Here is a 14,716-nt window from a genome sequence, read left to right as displayed (position 1 = left end):
TTCCAGAAGCATATCAATACTTGCTGCGTAGGCTTTACTGCGTTTGTCTCTGAGGAGTGTTATGTCCTGTAATTCTTCTTTGCCAGTGCGTACGACATTGAGCTGTAGGTCCCGAGTAGAGGCTGAAGTTTTGACAGGATCAATACTGACAGAAGGATTCACAGCAACAGCAACTGACACGCCCTAGAGAGTTTGAAGTGTTTATAACATCATCCTGGCTGAAAAGTCTTGGAACGAAAACACTGTTCTTACATTTCGATTCTAGAAACTTATTGAGCAGATCTTTGTATTTATGGTGAAAATGTTTTCCCTGAAGTTTGTCAATGCCTAGTAACCAATCTGGGACCTCTGCACCCATAGCCTTAAACCACAAAGAGGTGCCACCCAATACTTAAATCCGACCGTATAACTTCAGCCGACCAGAGGAGTTGTCTTCTATTTTAGGCTATAATTAGACCAAAGAACACAGCCTGAGCTCACCGCCTGTCTACACAACTGCCTGATTCAGCTTTACGTTCCACTGCCTCCGCTCTGCGTGTGGTTCAGGCCTGATGTATTTCTGCATGTGCCCTTCCCCTCCGCCATGTTTGTTTACTCTGGATGGATTGTATGGGTGCAGTTTTGTTGTTGTGTCTTAAATGCCTTGGTTTTTAGAAAAGGAAATGCTTAACAACCATAACAACATTCACAGAGGGATTTTCCGTTTTAATGAGTGCGCGCAGTGTCTTTTTGTCTCGCATAACTTCTATTTCTCTTTGGACTAATTTAGCTGTTTAAAGCCTGAGAACAAATGTGTTTTGTTGTACCTATATTACTGTCCTAAGAAATAAAGGGGTATATATATATAAATATATATATATATATATATATATATATATATATATATATATATATATATATATATATATATATATATATATATATATATATAGATTTATGTACGCACATGCATACATACACTAAATGTGCCAGTAAAATATGGCCTTTCTAAGCTTAAATAAAGATATATGATGATACAGATCACAGTTGAGGCCACTGAGCTACTATTTGCAGCCCTTATAGTAAACTTCTTTTCTACATGACATTTACGCCTTCGTAATTGTGTTGATTTTGCAGTTCTGCATCATATTCTCTAAATTTACCTGGTATCTGCTATTGTGTTGATGAACACTCATGAAGTTTAACCATGGTGATGAAGAGCTGTTGATGGCACAGACTGAAACATGCTTTGAGACTAGTTATGATCTTATATCAAGCACAAAGTAATCTCATTAATGCACCCTTGTTACTAGTTGTGGGGTCATAACAAGCAGCCAATCGCTCGCCTGTGATTATCACTCATGAATCCCAGACTCCTTCTTCTTGGAGCGCTCAGATTTTTTGCATAACTACCCTCAGGCACATTAAGATAAAGGATGTAACAATCTGCCAATTTCCTGTTCAGTCAGTGGACGCAGCACTGGTTGGGGGCTGTGGGGATGTGTACTGTATTTAAATTTGTGTTTTAGATCCCACGCCGAGACCCTCCAAGGCCTCATTTGCTGCCGTTTGTCCTCTTTAGATGCGTCTTGACCTACTTTCCTCTAATACAGTCTTCTGGTTGTTTTTTTTTTTCCTTCATATTGAAGCTACTGTGGAGTGCTACAACCCAAGGACAAACGAATGGACGTATGTTGCCAAAATGAATGAGCCACATTACGGCCACGCTGGGACCGTGTATGGGGGTTATATGTATATTTCAGGTAAGTGCATCCTGGGAGTTTGTTTAAAATTAGTTGACGTGACAGTTTTTGTGAATGTGCAGCTTGTTTAAAAATTAATGGCACAGAGACTCTTTGTCCGCTTGATTCAGAGATATTAGTTATATTTCTAACCACAATCTACAGTGCTTTGCAGAAATATCCGTTACCCTTTTCCTCATCTAGTTACAACTAGACATGGGCTGGTTACAAAAAGCTCTTCCATAATCCCGCTCCTATAGGTTAAAGTTGTTTGTATTCGTTGCCAGACCATGCTGCCGTGTCCATACTTTTTTTGGCAGTCCGAAGGGTTGTGTAACATTGACTTCCCCTTTCCCCATCTTTTGCTGTGCATTGCCTGTCAGCTGGCTGAAATAGGGCTTCTAGATTACCCCTTTATTTAGGGAGCAATGTTTTAAAGGGGCAATTGGCAAGCTTGTTATACTCTGCTACTCTGTGAAGAGCAGAGTGGCAAAAAGGTTAATGTTCTGCACGCTTAGCTCTTAAAAACTATTAACTGCTTTTAGCTGGTATTTATTCTGTATCTTTGGCTCATGTATGAAAGTCAAAATAAAAATGAATGTTAAATTTTGCCAATTACTATCTATATATATCGATATAACATATTGACATGATTTTCTATGGTAGCAGGAGCAGGAATTATTCTTAAAATTAAAACAGGTCGTGTTTTACATTTTGATTTTATATACTGCTGTTAATCTTATCATACTGCTAGAATCTCATTCTAACCCATACCTAGTTACAACCACAGACTTCAGTGTACTGGGATTTTATGTGATAGATGAAGACAAAGTTGTGCCTACTGGTGATGTGGAAGGAAAAAGATATTTTGAATTTTTTTTAACAAATGAAATCTGGTAAGTGTGGTGTGCATTTCTTTTCATCTCTCCTGAGTCGGTATTTAAAGTAATTGCTGCAGTGCCGCGCTCACCTGTCACCTGTGACCAGCTTTCATATCCCTGTTAAAGAAAATCATCCCCACAGCATGCCACCACATGTGTCACAGTGGGGATCATGTATTCAGTGGGGTTAGGTTTTTGCCACCGGCTAAAAAGTTCAAATTTGGTCTCATTTTCTTTCATTGTCCTCTTTTAGCAATCCAAGAAAAATACGGTTTACGTTTCTTCTTGCCAATTTTCCATTAAGGCCAGTTGGGTTGCACAATATCGGGGAAACATTTAATTGCAGTTTTATTGCTGAAAATTGGATAACCACAGATAACAATGAACCCACATTTTCTGAACACTTGTCTTTAATGTCATACCATGTGCTGACCACTCTGCGTGACCTTTGGCATCTTACATTGTAAAGATACACATCCAGCATGGGTGTTTACAGTCCATCCAAATAGCCACATATAAAACTGATGTACAGCACCTGAATGCCCAACACCTTCGTTTATTTCAGTAACTTAGCTCATTAAGTGAAACATTAAGTGAAACGCATTATAAAGATCAACCTCACACAAACTGATGTTTAAAAGCCTTTATTTTGGTTAATTATGTCCATTTTCTGCTAACAGCTAATGAAAAAATTACTTTTAAAATTAGAATATTACATCAGACCATAAAAGAGAATTTTTTAATACAAAAATGTGAGCTTTTTTGAAAGATATGTTTTAAATACTTTAAAGGTTATTTTCAAAAAATACTCTAAATCTGACAATCAAGTCTCATTGGAATAATAATACCTTACCAAACATGGCAAGCAAGCAGCCATTGTAATTGCGACATTGCACATGCTGATATTGCCATGACAACTGCGATTCAATGTATTGTGCAACCCTTAAGGCCAGATTTGTGACGTGCACAAATAGTGGTTGTCCTGACAACACATTGTCCCACCTGAGCTGTGTAGCTCCTCCAGAGTTACCATGGGCCTCAGGGTGGCTTCTCTGTAAAACAGCCTTATGACAAATGCAGCTCTCACTTTCAGACTTTTTTTTTTATTCCTTTCTTTTTGGTAAAAACAATTTTGAAAGCCATGTGTCATTTAAAGTTTTTGGTATCATCAAAAAATACAAATAGCCTAACGGGTAAGAATACTTTGCGAGGCACTGTATTGTTATTTGTATTTGATATTATTGTGTGCTCAATATGTTTAGTTCTTGATCAGTTTGATTGTTACTTTTATCTACTTGACCTTTAACATCTCATAGAAAAGAGTCTGTAATTGTGACTGTGGCGTCTCACTCCTCAGACTTTTCTCCCAAGCATGGTTGTGAAGTTTGTGGTGGTCCAGGGTCTGGAGCATGAAGTAAACACCAAGAGTGAACCATTGGGCGATCACTGCTTGTTCTTTAGGCGTCACATTAACACTCGTTCCTGCGATTTGAAACAAATCCGGCGGTATGGAGATGAGCCCTAGTTTCTCTGTGTGACTAATCCAGAGCGAGGCAACAAAAGGGAAGAACATTTGGGCTGGTGGAGGGGAATTTAGAAAGATGGAGCGAGAGAACTAAAGGAGGTGTAGGAGGTGTAACATAAAACAGACAATGTTAATCCCTCCTGGCCACGAAAGAAAATCATCCTTCTGCAAACGCATAAAAACTGATCCTGTAATACTCTAAAACTCACAACATTCACAACAGTTATTCCAAAGCAAACTGATCCCAGTTAGTCAGGTTTTTTTAAATCCCAAAATGTCCTGGAAAAAGCAGATAAGGTGAGACAATTAATGACACCTAGTTTAACTAAAACAATTACACCCCCTTGTTTCAGCTTTTGCTCAGTAATTTGTAGATATGAATATAATTGTGGGCCTCTGCCTGGGGTTCTTGTTTTGATTATAAACCGTTTTTCCGTCTGAGCTAATTTACCTGAAAGTTATATTTACCTTGGTATTTTAGTTGCTTTGGTTTATTGTGTGCCACCGTGTAGTCCAAAACGAGGACATGACGTCTCCAGCCGCTATGTGGTAACTCCTCCACTACAGCAGGGTTGACTTGTGTCTCTCTGGATCATTTTAAACATATTTTTTTGACCTCTTCGACACTCCGTAAAAGTAAATGAATAAGTACTTCCTCCCTACCTGATCATTACATTCAGTTGTTAAAATGAAGTCTACACAAATGAGTTTGGATGAGGGAAAGACCTCAGAAAATAAAATGTTGGAACTGGTCCCCCAACAGACCAACCAAGCTCTGTTATTTGTTGTTACACTGTTTGATGCTGGCTGTAGAAATATGGATAAATATTTCTAAACTGTTGATGAATCTATCCCAGGTATTACCTGCACATATTAACCAAATGTTTCGACCAATTCTCTTGAGTAGTTGTATTTTGTTGTGCAGTATGAAGATTATCTGAGTCAAGCTGGGAAGACAGTTGGGAAGTTGACTGGGACTAATTTATAGTGTTCAGCATTTTACTGATCGATTTTTATTGTCTTGTTAATTCCTATTTTCTCAGTTTTCAACAGTTCTGCCTTGTTGGCACAAAAACTGAGAAATATCGACAAGTTAGCAGAACATGTAGCCCTTTTCATTAGATTTTATATTAACTAAGGCTGGGAGGATGTCTGTTAACACCTCAGCACATGATTAATAGTGCAAACTATAAAAGCTTTCTTTAATTAGATGATTTTCACATCGAGCTAAAGAATAATGATGTTTTTAGAACCAGCAAGACTAAAAGATGCTGATGATACAATAATGAAAATGAATTATATTCTCACTGTTTATAGTGAAGACTGAAGTGAAATAGATTTTTGCCACACACTTCTGTACGCATTGTCCTTTGCTCATCATTGGCTTTTTTTATTCCTTCTGTGCTGAAAATACAGTTTTATGATGCAGATATTTGGCCACTCATGTGATAAATGCTGTTTTTTAGAGCAGCCTCTGCACCTTTACCACCTAGAAATATCTAACTCAAGCTGTTTGATTGCAGCTGCTATCAGACAGGAAACAAGCAGCTCACATGAAAACTTAGCTTTAACAGGAATGATCCACGAGAGAAATCTTTTGTTGCTGTGAGACCTCACTTGTTCCAGCAGTCTCAGGGGGTTACAGTCCTGCAGTGCAAGGTGACCCACGCTGGAGTGGACCTCCTTGTCTGTCTGTCATAGCACATCAGGTCACTTTCTCCATCTGTGCTGCTGTGCTGTCTGAAAGTATTCTGTCAGCTGGATGAAACTGACAAAGGCACTCAGTCCACCGGCCATCGCAGCCAGAGTCACTCGGCAGAAATCAGATATTAGTACCAAACTTCGTCAGAGCATGAAACTCCTGCCTCTGCTGTAGGTTTTATTTTCCGATTTCTATACACACACATTTGAAATCTTATCAGTTGTGCAGTAGCATTTTTTTCAAGAGAGGGTTCAATGTTTCACTGAAACGAGCGCTCTGCTCTCATACTCGACTGGTTGAATCATCTTTGGCAGCATCTACTGCTCTGAACCCTTTTGGGCATGAAATAACATGACTACCTATACACACCTGTATTGAGGGATTATCTGCCATTCCTTTCTGCAATCCCCCTGAGCTTCGTTTGTTGAGGCGGGGGCTGTCAGCAGACCTCCTTTTTCTAGTCTCCTCATAGATTTTTAATTGGCTTCAAGTCAGAGAACCACCTAAAGACATTTTCATGCTTGAAGGTGAATTCTGAGGTCACGAGTGCTCTGGAGCAGAATAACATTTTTACTCCGCTTTTTCAACATACTGAAACATTTTTTTATAACTGCCACTGGAGAACACCCCACAGCATCATGCTGCCTCTACTGTGTCTTGCTTCGGACATTCCTATGGGCAAACATTCAGCAGTGTCTTATTTCCTGCAGAACTGACTTAAAATCACTTGTTTTTTCATTGAATAAGACCTGGTGGTTTCTGTCTGAGTAATTAATTACTGTCCCTTTTTTTATAATACACTTCAAGGCAGGATTTTGGCACCTTGTGAAAGGAACAATGCGGCAATTCTTTTCCTCAATTGCTACGTTAAAGCCAGATGTAAAGCAACACACATTTTCAAATCAATTACCATGTTTTTCTTTTCAGATCCCGATGTTGTGAATCTTCAAGAAGTTTTTTGGCAAATGTGAGAGGGGTCTTTGTTTAGTTTGTGGCCACAGTGTTTTTTCCTTTGAAACCCTCCCTTGGATGCCATTTTTACCCAGTCTCTTTCATATTGCTAAATCATGAACTTTTACTGACACTAAGAGATGCAGCGCTTCAGATGATGATCTGGATTCTTTTCTAGAAGTTGTCGATGAACTCTTCTAATGATTTGGTTGGCTGTCCCCTTCTGGGAAGGTTCAGCACTAGGCTCTGGTTCAAGTAGTCGGCAGCCCCATCTCTTTGAATGCTTATTGGTCAGCCTGTTTGTGTGGAAATGTCTGATTGGTTCATGAGAATTTTCTTTGTAATCACTTTAGAAATGGCTTTGTACCATTTTCCAGACTGATGGATGCCAGTGACTTTATTTCTTATGCATTATTTCTGTTTAAATTGGGGCATGGTGTGTAGTTGAGATTTGTAGATCCTTTTGCCTGAATATAGTCATGTTGTCAGGTGATCAGGGCTGGGTATGGCTAGTGAAATGAAACTAAACCTATGAAAAAGGTGGCTAATGACATTTAATTTTATTATTTAACTAGGGGGAGCCAAAACCTATTTGAACAGGTTGGTTTGAATAGTCTTTTTCCCTTTTTTAAAATATAACATTATAATTTTGAAAACTGTATTTTTTTATTTACTTAACTAAACATGGCTAAATTGTTATCAAATCGTGTCTGATAGTCAATCTGCTGCGCATACAAACCCAGAGCTGCAAAATGAAAGAGTGTTTCTCCAGGGTCAGCAGAAGAAATTTAAAACTTTAATTAATAAACACATGCATGTCCTGTGGCACCCCCTCAACCCAGCAAGCAGGAGACGGCTGCTGATCAGTCTGGAGGTTCTGCATTTCATACTGCGGTACCGTTAGCCGGATGGCAGCAATTCGAAGAATTTATGGAGCGGATGTAATGATGTTCATCTACTGAAAGCCATTTACTTGGTCTGATGTTAAAATTTGTTTGATGTCAAACATTTCAAGTATGAATTTCACTGACAGAAAACATCTATAAGGAGCAAATACTTTGTCCACAACATTGTTCCTCATTTGTCTGAACTGCTTTTATGCAGCATAAAGGGATTGTAAAAGTGAACCATTTCTGTTTGAAATTGTTCTAAAGAGTGAGAAGTGTGCTGGGTAAGGATGCACTCAGGTGTTTTCAGTTGCTTTTATTGTCCTTACAGAGCTGCATTCATGGCGAATTATTCCTGTAGTGAGACTGATCAATACCTGCTTTATCTCTGCCGTTCACCTTTGAGGGCTTTAACATCAAAGACGAGCGCAGATCACCTGTGGCCGATATTTATGCAGGATCTCAACTCCTGACACCCGTGATTGTTACTGGGCGTTTGTTGAAACGGACCTCCGTTAGTTGCCCCTCTCCGCCCATTCTCAGTCATCTGCTCGAGTCCCGCGTGTGCTGGCACTCATTCATCCAGGTCACTGCTTGTACAAAGCGACTCTGCAGTTGTTCAGCGCGCGCATGGCTGCACAGGGAAATGTCTTGAAATAGAACCATATGGACACACATGGCATAAAATAAAAACAGCAGTTCTTTCTGTGACGACTATTGAAGGACAAAGGCTTTGAAGGATGAGATCAGTTTGGTTAAAACACGTTCTCTCTCTTGGTGTCCCTCTAATGTTGCTGATTAAACATTGAGACGCTGGGTGTCCTGATCAGAGAGCACTGATTAAAGGAAAGGCCAGACACCTTTAGGGGGAATTACAAAGATCCAGAGTTAACTCCATCACTCTTCTCAGGGTTTATAATGGCTCCATACAATTGGATGGGTAAAGTAGTCGGGCTATCTCTACATTTGATCAGTTAAGAAGGTGCAGCATCACAGATCTGAGTCATGGCAGCTGAAAACACAGATTAATCCTGAACAATGAACCAAGTACACAATTGATGGGCGGCAACAAAAAAGGAGGTATTGTGTGTGTGTGTGTATGGCACGCTCCGCAAATCCCTCTCTGCGTTTGCTCCTAGTCACTCCGCCTATGTGTGTGGTGGGGGCGGAAGGGGGAGGGTTGAGCTGGCTCCCACCCAAATGCATGCTGGGATTGTGTTCCTCTTTATTTTAAGCCTTCCCTGTAGACATGTCCTGTATATTTTTTTTTCCTTCATCTATTCGTGTCCCGACGTCTCCCGTCTGTTTGTGCATATGTCAACAAGGGCTTTGTAACAACGTACCGCTTTGTGCCGAGCGCTCACAATGAGTGTAAAAAAAGAGGCTGAGCAACCACTGATGTTGCTCTAGTTTGTATAATTAGTGTTTAATCTGTTTATTGGCCGAATATGCAATGTGGGATCGCGGAAAGAAGAGTAATAAAAATGTGAAGCCCAGGGCAGCATTATGGCTGGTGCTCAGCATGGCCTAGAAAGGGAATTATCTAGTGAATGACACACAAATGTGATTGACGAGTCCATAAAGTGTTTTCTTCCCCCAAGTGGATCAGTGAGAATTCATTTTAATGTTTTCCTTCTTTTTGCTGCAGGGGGAATCACTCATGACACTTTCCAGAAGGAGCTGATGTGCTTTGACCCAGATGCGGATAAATGGACTCAGAAGGCGCCCATGACAACGGTGCGCGGCCTCCACTGCATGTGCACGGTGGGCGACCGGCTTTACGTGATCGGGGGCAATCACTTCCGTGGCACCAGCGACTACGACGACGTGCTCAGCTGTGAATACTACTCTCCTGCCCTCGACCTGTGGACACCCATTGCCGCCATGCTGCGAGGTCAGAGCGACGTCGGTGTTGCCGTCTTTGAAAATAAGATCTACGTAGTGGGCGGCTACTCCTGGAACAATCGCTGCATGGTGGAAATAGTACAGAAATACGACCCGGAGAGAGACGAGTGGCAAAAGGTTTTTGACTTGCCCGAGTCGCTAGGCGGGATCCGAGCCTGCACACTCACGGTTTTCCCTCCTGAGGATATCTCCGGCTCACCCTCCAGAGAGTCGCCCCTCTCAGCACCTTGATAAACAAAGAGGGGGTGGCTCCGCTCTGCTCAAACCCCCTTTATCCTTCCCCATGCAACTTTCTCAATAAGCACTCCTTATAGAAATTGTTTGCACTTCTTTCTCAGACATCTGCTCTGCATCCCTGAGTTCACATCCCCTAAGACTGTGCAGAAACCTTTCCGAGTGATTAAGTCTACATAGGACATGGTTTGGCAACCTAATTACGTGTCAATGTTGCGTACTTAGCATATTTTGGCAGGAAATACCTTGACTTGAAACTTGACTTTGCAAATCAACTTTTCTACCTGATGTCAACAGAGTTTTCTTACGTCCCATTTCTTTTGGCGTTCTACCTTGAGATGTTGACTACGTTGTGACTCTCTTCTACTCTATGCCAGGTTGAATTACAGGTAACCCCAGGCAACAGAGGTATCGTGACAGAAGAGCTCCAGAACGGATGGTTTTTAACTCAGGGGGTTGGCCCGGGCCCCATCTGCGTCTCTTACAGTTTCAGCTCTTTCCTGCTGTTGGTATGAAACTGTTAATGAAACGATGTTTTCTAAATTTAATAAACATGATTTAAAAAAAAAAAATGTGGATGTTGTGATGATTGACTTGGTGGACTCAAGCTGAACATCTAAAACTGGAAGTGGACCAATAAGAAGAGGTGAAAGGTTTACATAAACTCATCTCTGGCATGGTATTAAGCTTTGGCCTTTTAACGATGCATTTCAGGGTGAAATAATTTTACAACAAACAACTTCAGTGATTACGCTCAGGTTTGAATTTATTATGCGTTTTCTCTAATCCATACTAGGTCCAAACATATTCTGGTCTAATAATATAAACTTATGGAAATTTGTTTTGTTTGGTTACTTGTTGTTTTTGTTTGTTTCTTTGTAACAACTTTAAGGAGAATGGAGTGCCGGGTTGACCGGTACAGCTGAGTATTTGGGTTCTGCTCATACAAAACTAGCTAAATGTTCTCTGACTGTATCAAAAGGCTTTTGACATCTCCCTTGCAGGAAGAACAAGGCTTTTCTTCATAGGAGGCTATCTCAATGCAGAGAGGGATATATCACCCATATCTCCACTCTTGGGGCCCAAACTGTGTTCTCTAAGATGTTGACGCTCACTACTACAGAGCAAGGTTATCCGAGACCACCTCCAGAATTTAGGAGTGAAGAGGATGGAATGGCCTGCCTGCGGCCATAACCTTAACCCTACTGACCCTACCCGCTTGTCGGATCAGTTTGGGGGTGCTGTTTGTTTCAGAGTGACCAACATGGCCACATATGATGTCTTGTGACAAAAACAGGATGCAATGTCACTGCAGTGTTAGACGAAGCTGGCGACCAGGTGCCTGCTTCAGTTACGCTGTTATTTTCAAAATAAATTATTGAATTCCTAAAATGTTTCGTTCCTTCCAACTTTAGTCATCCTATCCTATGATAATCACCAAACAGAACCCAATAGTTGACTAACTCGTTTAGTGCTAGCAGAGAGATTTTGCTCAGTTTGTAATGGGCACAACCCACCAATGAATCTTCCTTACAAATGCACAGTTTAAAGGGAAATATACATATTTTCCAATGCAACAAGATTTATTGCCAAACAAATTTTCAAACAATCAGCTAAAAAACAACTTTTCTTCATTTTTGTGCTAATATTTGATAAAATGTTGCTTAGCAAGTTGCAGAGAAACCACACACTTGTAGCCATCAACAACATCCTGGCTCAATAAGTGACCACTCTTAACTTGAGTTGATGTTTTAACTTGTTTAAGCTGAAATAACTGGTTGGCTTTATTTATGTGCAGTTTTGATGTGTGTTTAGCATCATTGTCCTAATACAGGTCCTTCTCAAAATATTAGCATATTGTGATAAAGTTAATTATTTTCAATAATGTCATGATGAAAATTTAACATTCATATATTTTAGATTCATTGTACCCTAACTGAAATATTTCAGGTCTTTTATTGTCTTAATATGGATGATTTTGGCATACAGCTCATTAAAACCCAAAATTCCTATCTCACAAAATTAGCATATTTCATCCGACCAACAAAAGAAAAGTGTTTTTAATACAAAAAACGTCAACCTTCAAATAATCATGTACAGTTATGCATTCAATACTTGGTCGGGAATCCTTTTGCATAAATGACTGCTTCAATGCGGCGTGGCATGGAGGCAATCAGCCTGTGGCACTGCTGAGGTCTTATGGAGGCCCAGGATGCTTCGATAGCGGCCTTTAGCTCATCCAGAGTGTTGGGTCTTGAGTCTCTCAACGTTCTCTTCACAATATCCCACAGATTCTCTATGGGGTTCAGGTCAGGAGAGTTGGCAGGCCTATTGAGCACAGTGATACCATGGTCAGTAAACCATTTACCAGTGGTTTTGGCACTGTGAGCAGGTGCCAGGTCGTGCTGAAAAATGAAATCTTCATCTCCATAAAGCTTTTCAGCAGATGGAAGCATGAAGTGCTCCAAAATCTCCTGATAGCTAGCTGCATTGACCCTGCCCTTGATAAAACACAGTGGACCAACACCAGCAGCTGACACGGCACCCCAGACCAACACTGACTGTGGGTACTTGACACTGGACTTCTGGCATTTTGGCATTTCCTTCTCCCCAGTCTTCCTCCAGACTCTGGCACCTTGATTTCTGAATGACATGCAGAATTTGCTTTCATCTGGAAAAAGTACTTTGGACCACTGAGCAACAGTCCAGTGCTGCTTCTCTGTAGCCCAGGTCAGGCGCTTCTGCCGCTGTTTCTGGTTCAAAAGTGGCTTGACCTGGGGAATGCGGCACCTGTAGCCCATTTCCTGCACACGCCTGTGCACGGTGGCTCTGGATGTTTCTACTCCAGACTCAGTCCACTGCTTCCGCAGGTCCCCCAAGGTCTGGAATCGGCCCTTCTCCACAATCTTCCTCAGGGTCCGGTCACCTCTTCTCATTGTGCAGCGTTTTCTGCCACACTTTTTCCTTCCCACAGACTTCCCACTGAGGTGCCTTGATACAGCACTCTGGGAACAGCCTATTCGTTCAGAAATTTCTTTCTGTGTCTTACCCTCTTGCTTGAGGGTGTCAATAGTGGCCTTCTGGACAGCAGTCAGGTCGGCAGTCTTACCCATGATTGGGGTTTTGAGTGATGAACCAGGCTGGGAGTTTTAAAGGCCTCAGGAATCTTTTGCAGGTGTTTAGAGTTAACTCGTTGATTCAGATGATTAGGTTCATAGCTCGTTTAGAGACCCTTTTAAGGATATGCTAATTTTGTGAGATAGGAATTTTGGGTTTTCATGAGCTGTATGCCAAAATCATCCGTATTAAGACAATAAAAGACCTGAAATATTCCAGTTAGTGTGCAATGAATCTAAAATATATGAATGTTAAATTTTCATCATGACATTATGGAAAATAATTAACTTTATCACAATATGCTAATATTTTGAGAAGGACCTGTAGATCGCCTAGTTGTCCCAAGTTTCAACCATCTAGCTCTTGTTTTGCCACAAAGTTGAAGAATTTTAATCTTCTTTCTTCATTATTCCATCCAACTTGTGCAATACACCAATGGAACTGTCTGCAAAATGGAGCTGCAGCATTATGCTACCACCACCGTGCTTGACAGTTGGTACTGTGTTCAAAGCATTAAATGCGTCAGCTTGACTCTGCCAAACACTCTTCAGATAGCTCAGTGTTTGTCCCATCTGACCTTCTACTGCAGACATGACAAGAAGCCATTCACACCTCAAATAATCCCCTCTACATCCCATTCAGGAACAAATTCCTGCCATACAGCAACCAACCCCCCCCCATCAGATCCTCTGCCTGCACTAAAGATCTCCGAGGAAGAGGTAAACAGGCTCTTTCAGCGCATGAAAACAAAGAAAGCTGGAGGACCTGATAACGTCTCCCCATCATGCCTGAAAGCCTGCGCAAATCAACTTGCTCCGATCTTCACAAGGATCTTCAACAAGTCACTGGAGACATGTGAGGTCCGCTTCCTACCTGTCAGTGGATCAACAGCTTCCTGACAGACCAACAGCAGGAGGTGAGACTGGGGAGCATCTTCTCCCGATCCAGATCAATAAGTACTGGTGCCCCCCAGGGGTGTGTTCTATCCCCACTCCTCTTCTCTCTGTACACAAATGACTGCACCTCATCGGACTCGTCTGTGAAACTCTTGAAGTTTGCAGATGACACCACTGTCATTGGACTGATCCAGGACGGTGATGAGTCTGCATACAGACAGCAGGTGGATCAGCTGGTACACTGGTGCAGTCAGAACTACCTTGAACTCAACTCACTCAAGAACACCACCCCCACACACCCCTCACCATCCTCAACAACACCGTGTCAGCTGTGGACCACTTCAGGTTCTTAGGAACCACCATCTCTGAGGACCTGAGATGGTCTTCACACATAGACACTGTTCGAAAGAAGGCCCAGCAGAGACTGTACTTCCTGAGGCAACTCAAGAAGTTCACCTTTACACAGGAGCTGTTGGTCATCTTCTACACTGCTATCATTCAATCTGTCCTGTCTTCATCCATCTCAGTGTGGTTTGGCTCATCCACAAAACAGGACAGGTCCAGACTGCATCGAATAATCAGAACTGCAGAGAGAATAATCAGGGCTGACCTTCTCTCCAACCAGGACTTATACAGGTATAGGGTCAGTAAAAGAGCTGCCAAAATCTCTGCAGACCCCACACACCCTGCACATAAACTGTTTAGAGTTTTACCTTCAGGCCGTCGCTACAGAGCACTGTTCACTGAAACCAGCCGCCACAGAGACAGTTTCTTCTCCCAGGCTGTTGATGAACATTCAATAGATTACAAAACAACAGCATACAGGTGTTGCCAATGCACCTTTTCTATTAGATATGTGTATATTGTACATTGTAAATTGTAAATTTGTATATTCCG

General features: G+C 41.4%; 1 protein-coding gene across 4 annotated transcripts in view; it reads left to right on the top strand.

The window, feature by feature from the left end:
• klhl13 (kelch-like family member 13) overlaps positions 1-10,378 on the top strand; it is a 49,444-nt gene extending 39,066 nt beyond the window's left edge. For all 4 annotated transcript variants that reach the window (XM_047379408.1, XM_047379405.1, XM_047379404.1 and 1 more), the window contains 2 exons: positions 1,629-1,742; positions 9,316-10,378. In XM_047379408.1, coding sequence (XP_047235364.1) covers positions 1,629-1,742; positions 9,316-9,803 — 602 coding nt within the window. In that variant the 3' untranslated portion in view covers positions 9,804-10,378. The remainder of the gene's footprint in view (positions 1-1,628; positions 1,743-9,315) is intronic.
• Positions 10,379-14,716: the final 4,338 nt, after the last annotated feature.

This window comes from Girardinichthys multiradiatus, chromosome 11 (genome assembly GCF_021462225.1).
Source record: "Girardinichthys multiradiatus isolate DD_20200921_A chromosome 11, DD_fGirMul_XY1, whole genome shotgun sequence".
NCBI classification, from domain to species: domain Eukaryota; kingdom Metazoa; phylum Chordata; class Actinopteri; order Cyprinodontiformes; family Goodeidae; genus Girardinichthys; species Girardinichthys multiradiatus.
This window is presented reverse-complemented; position numbering and strand designations above follow the sequence as displayed.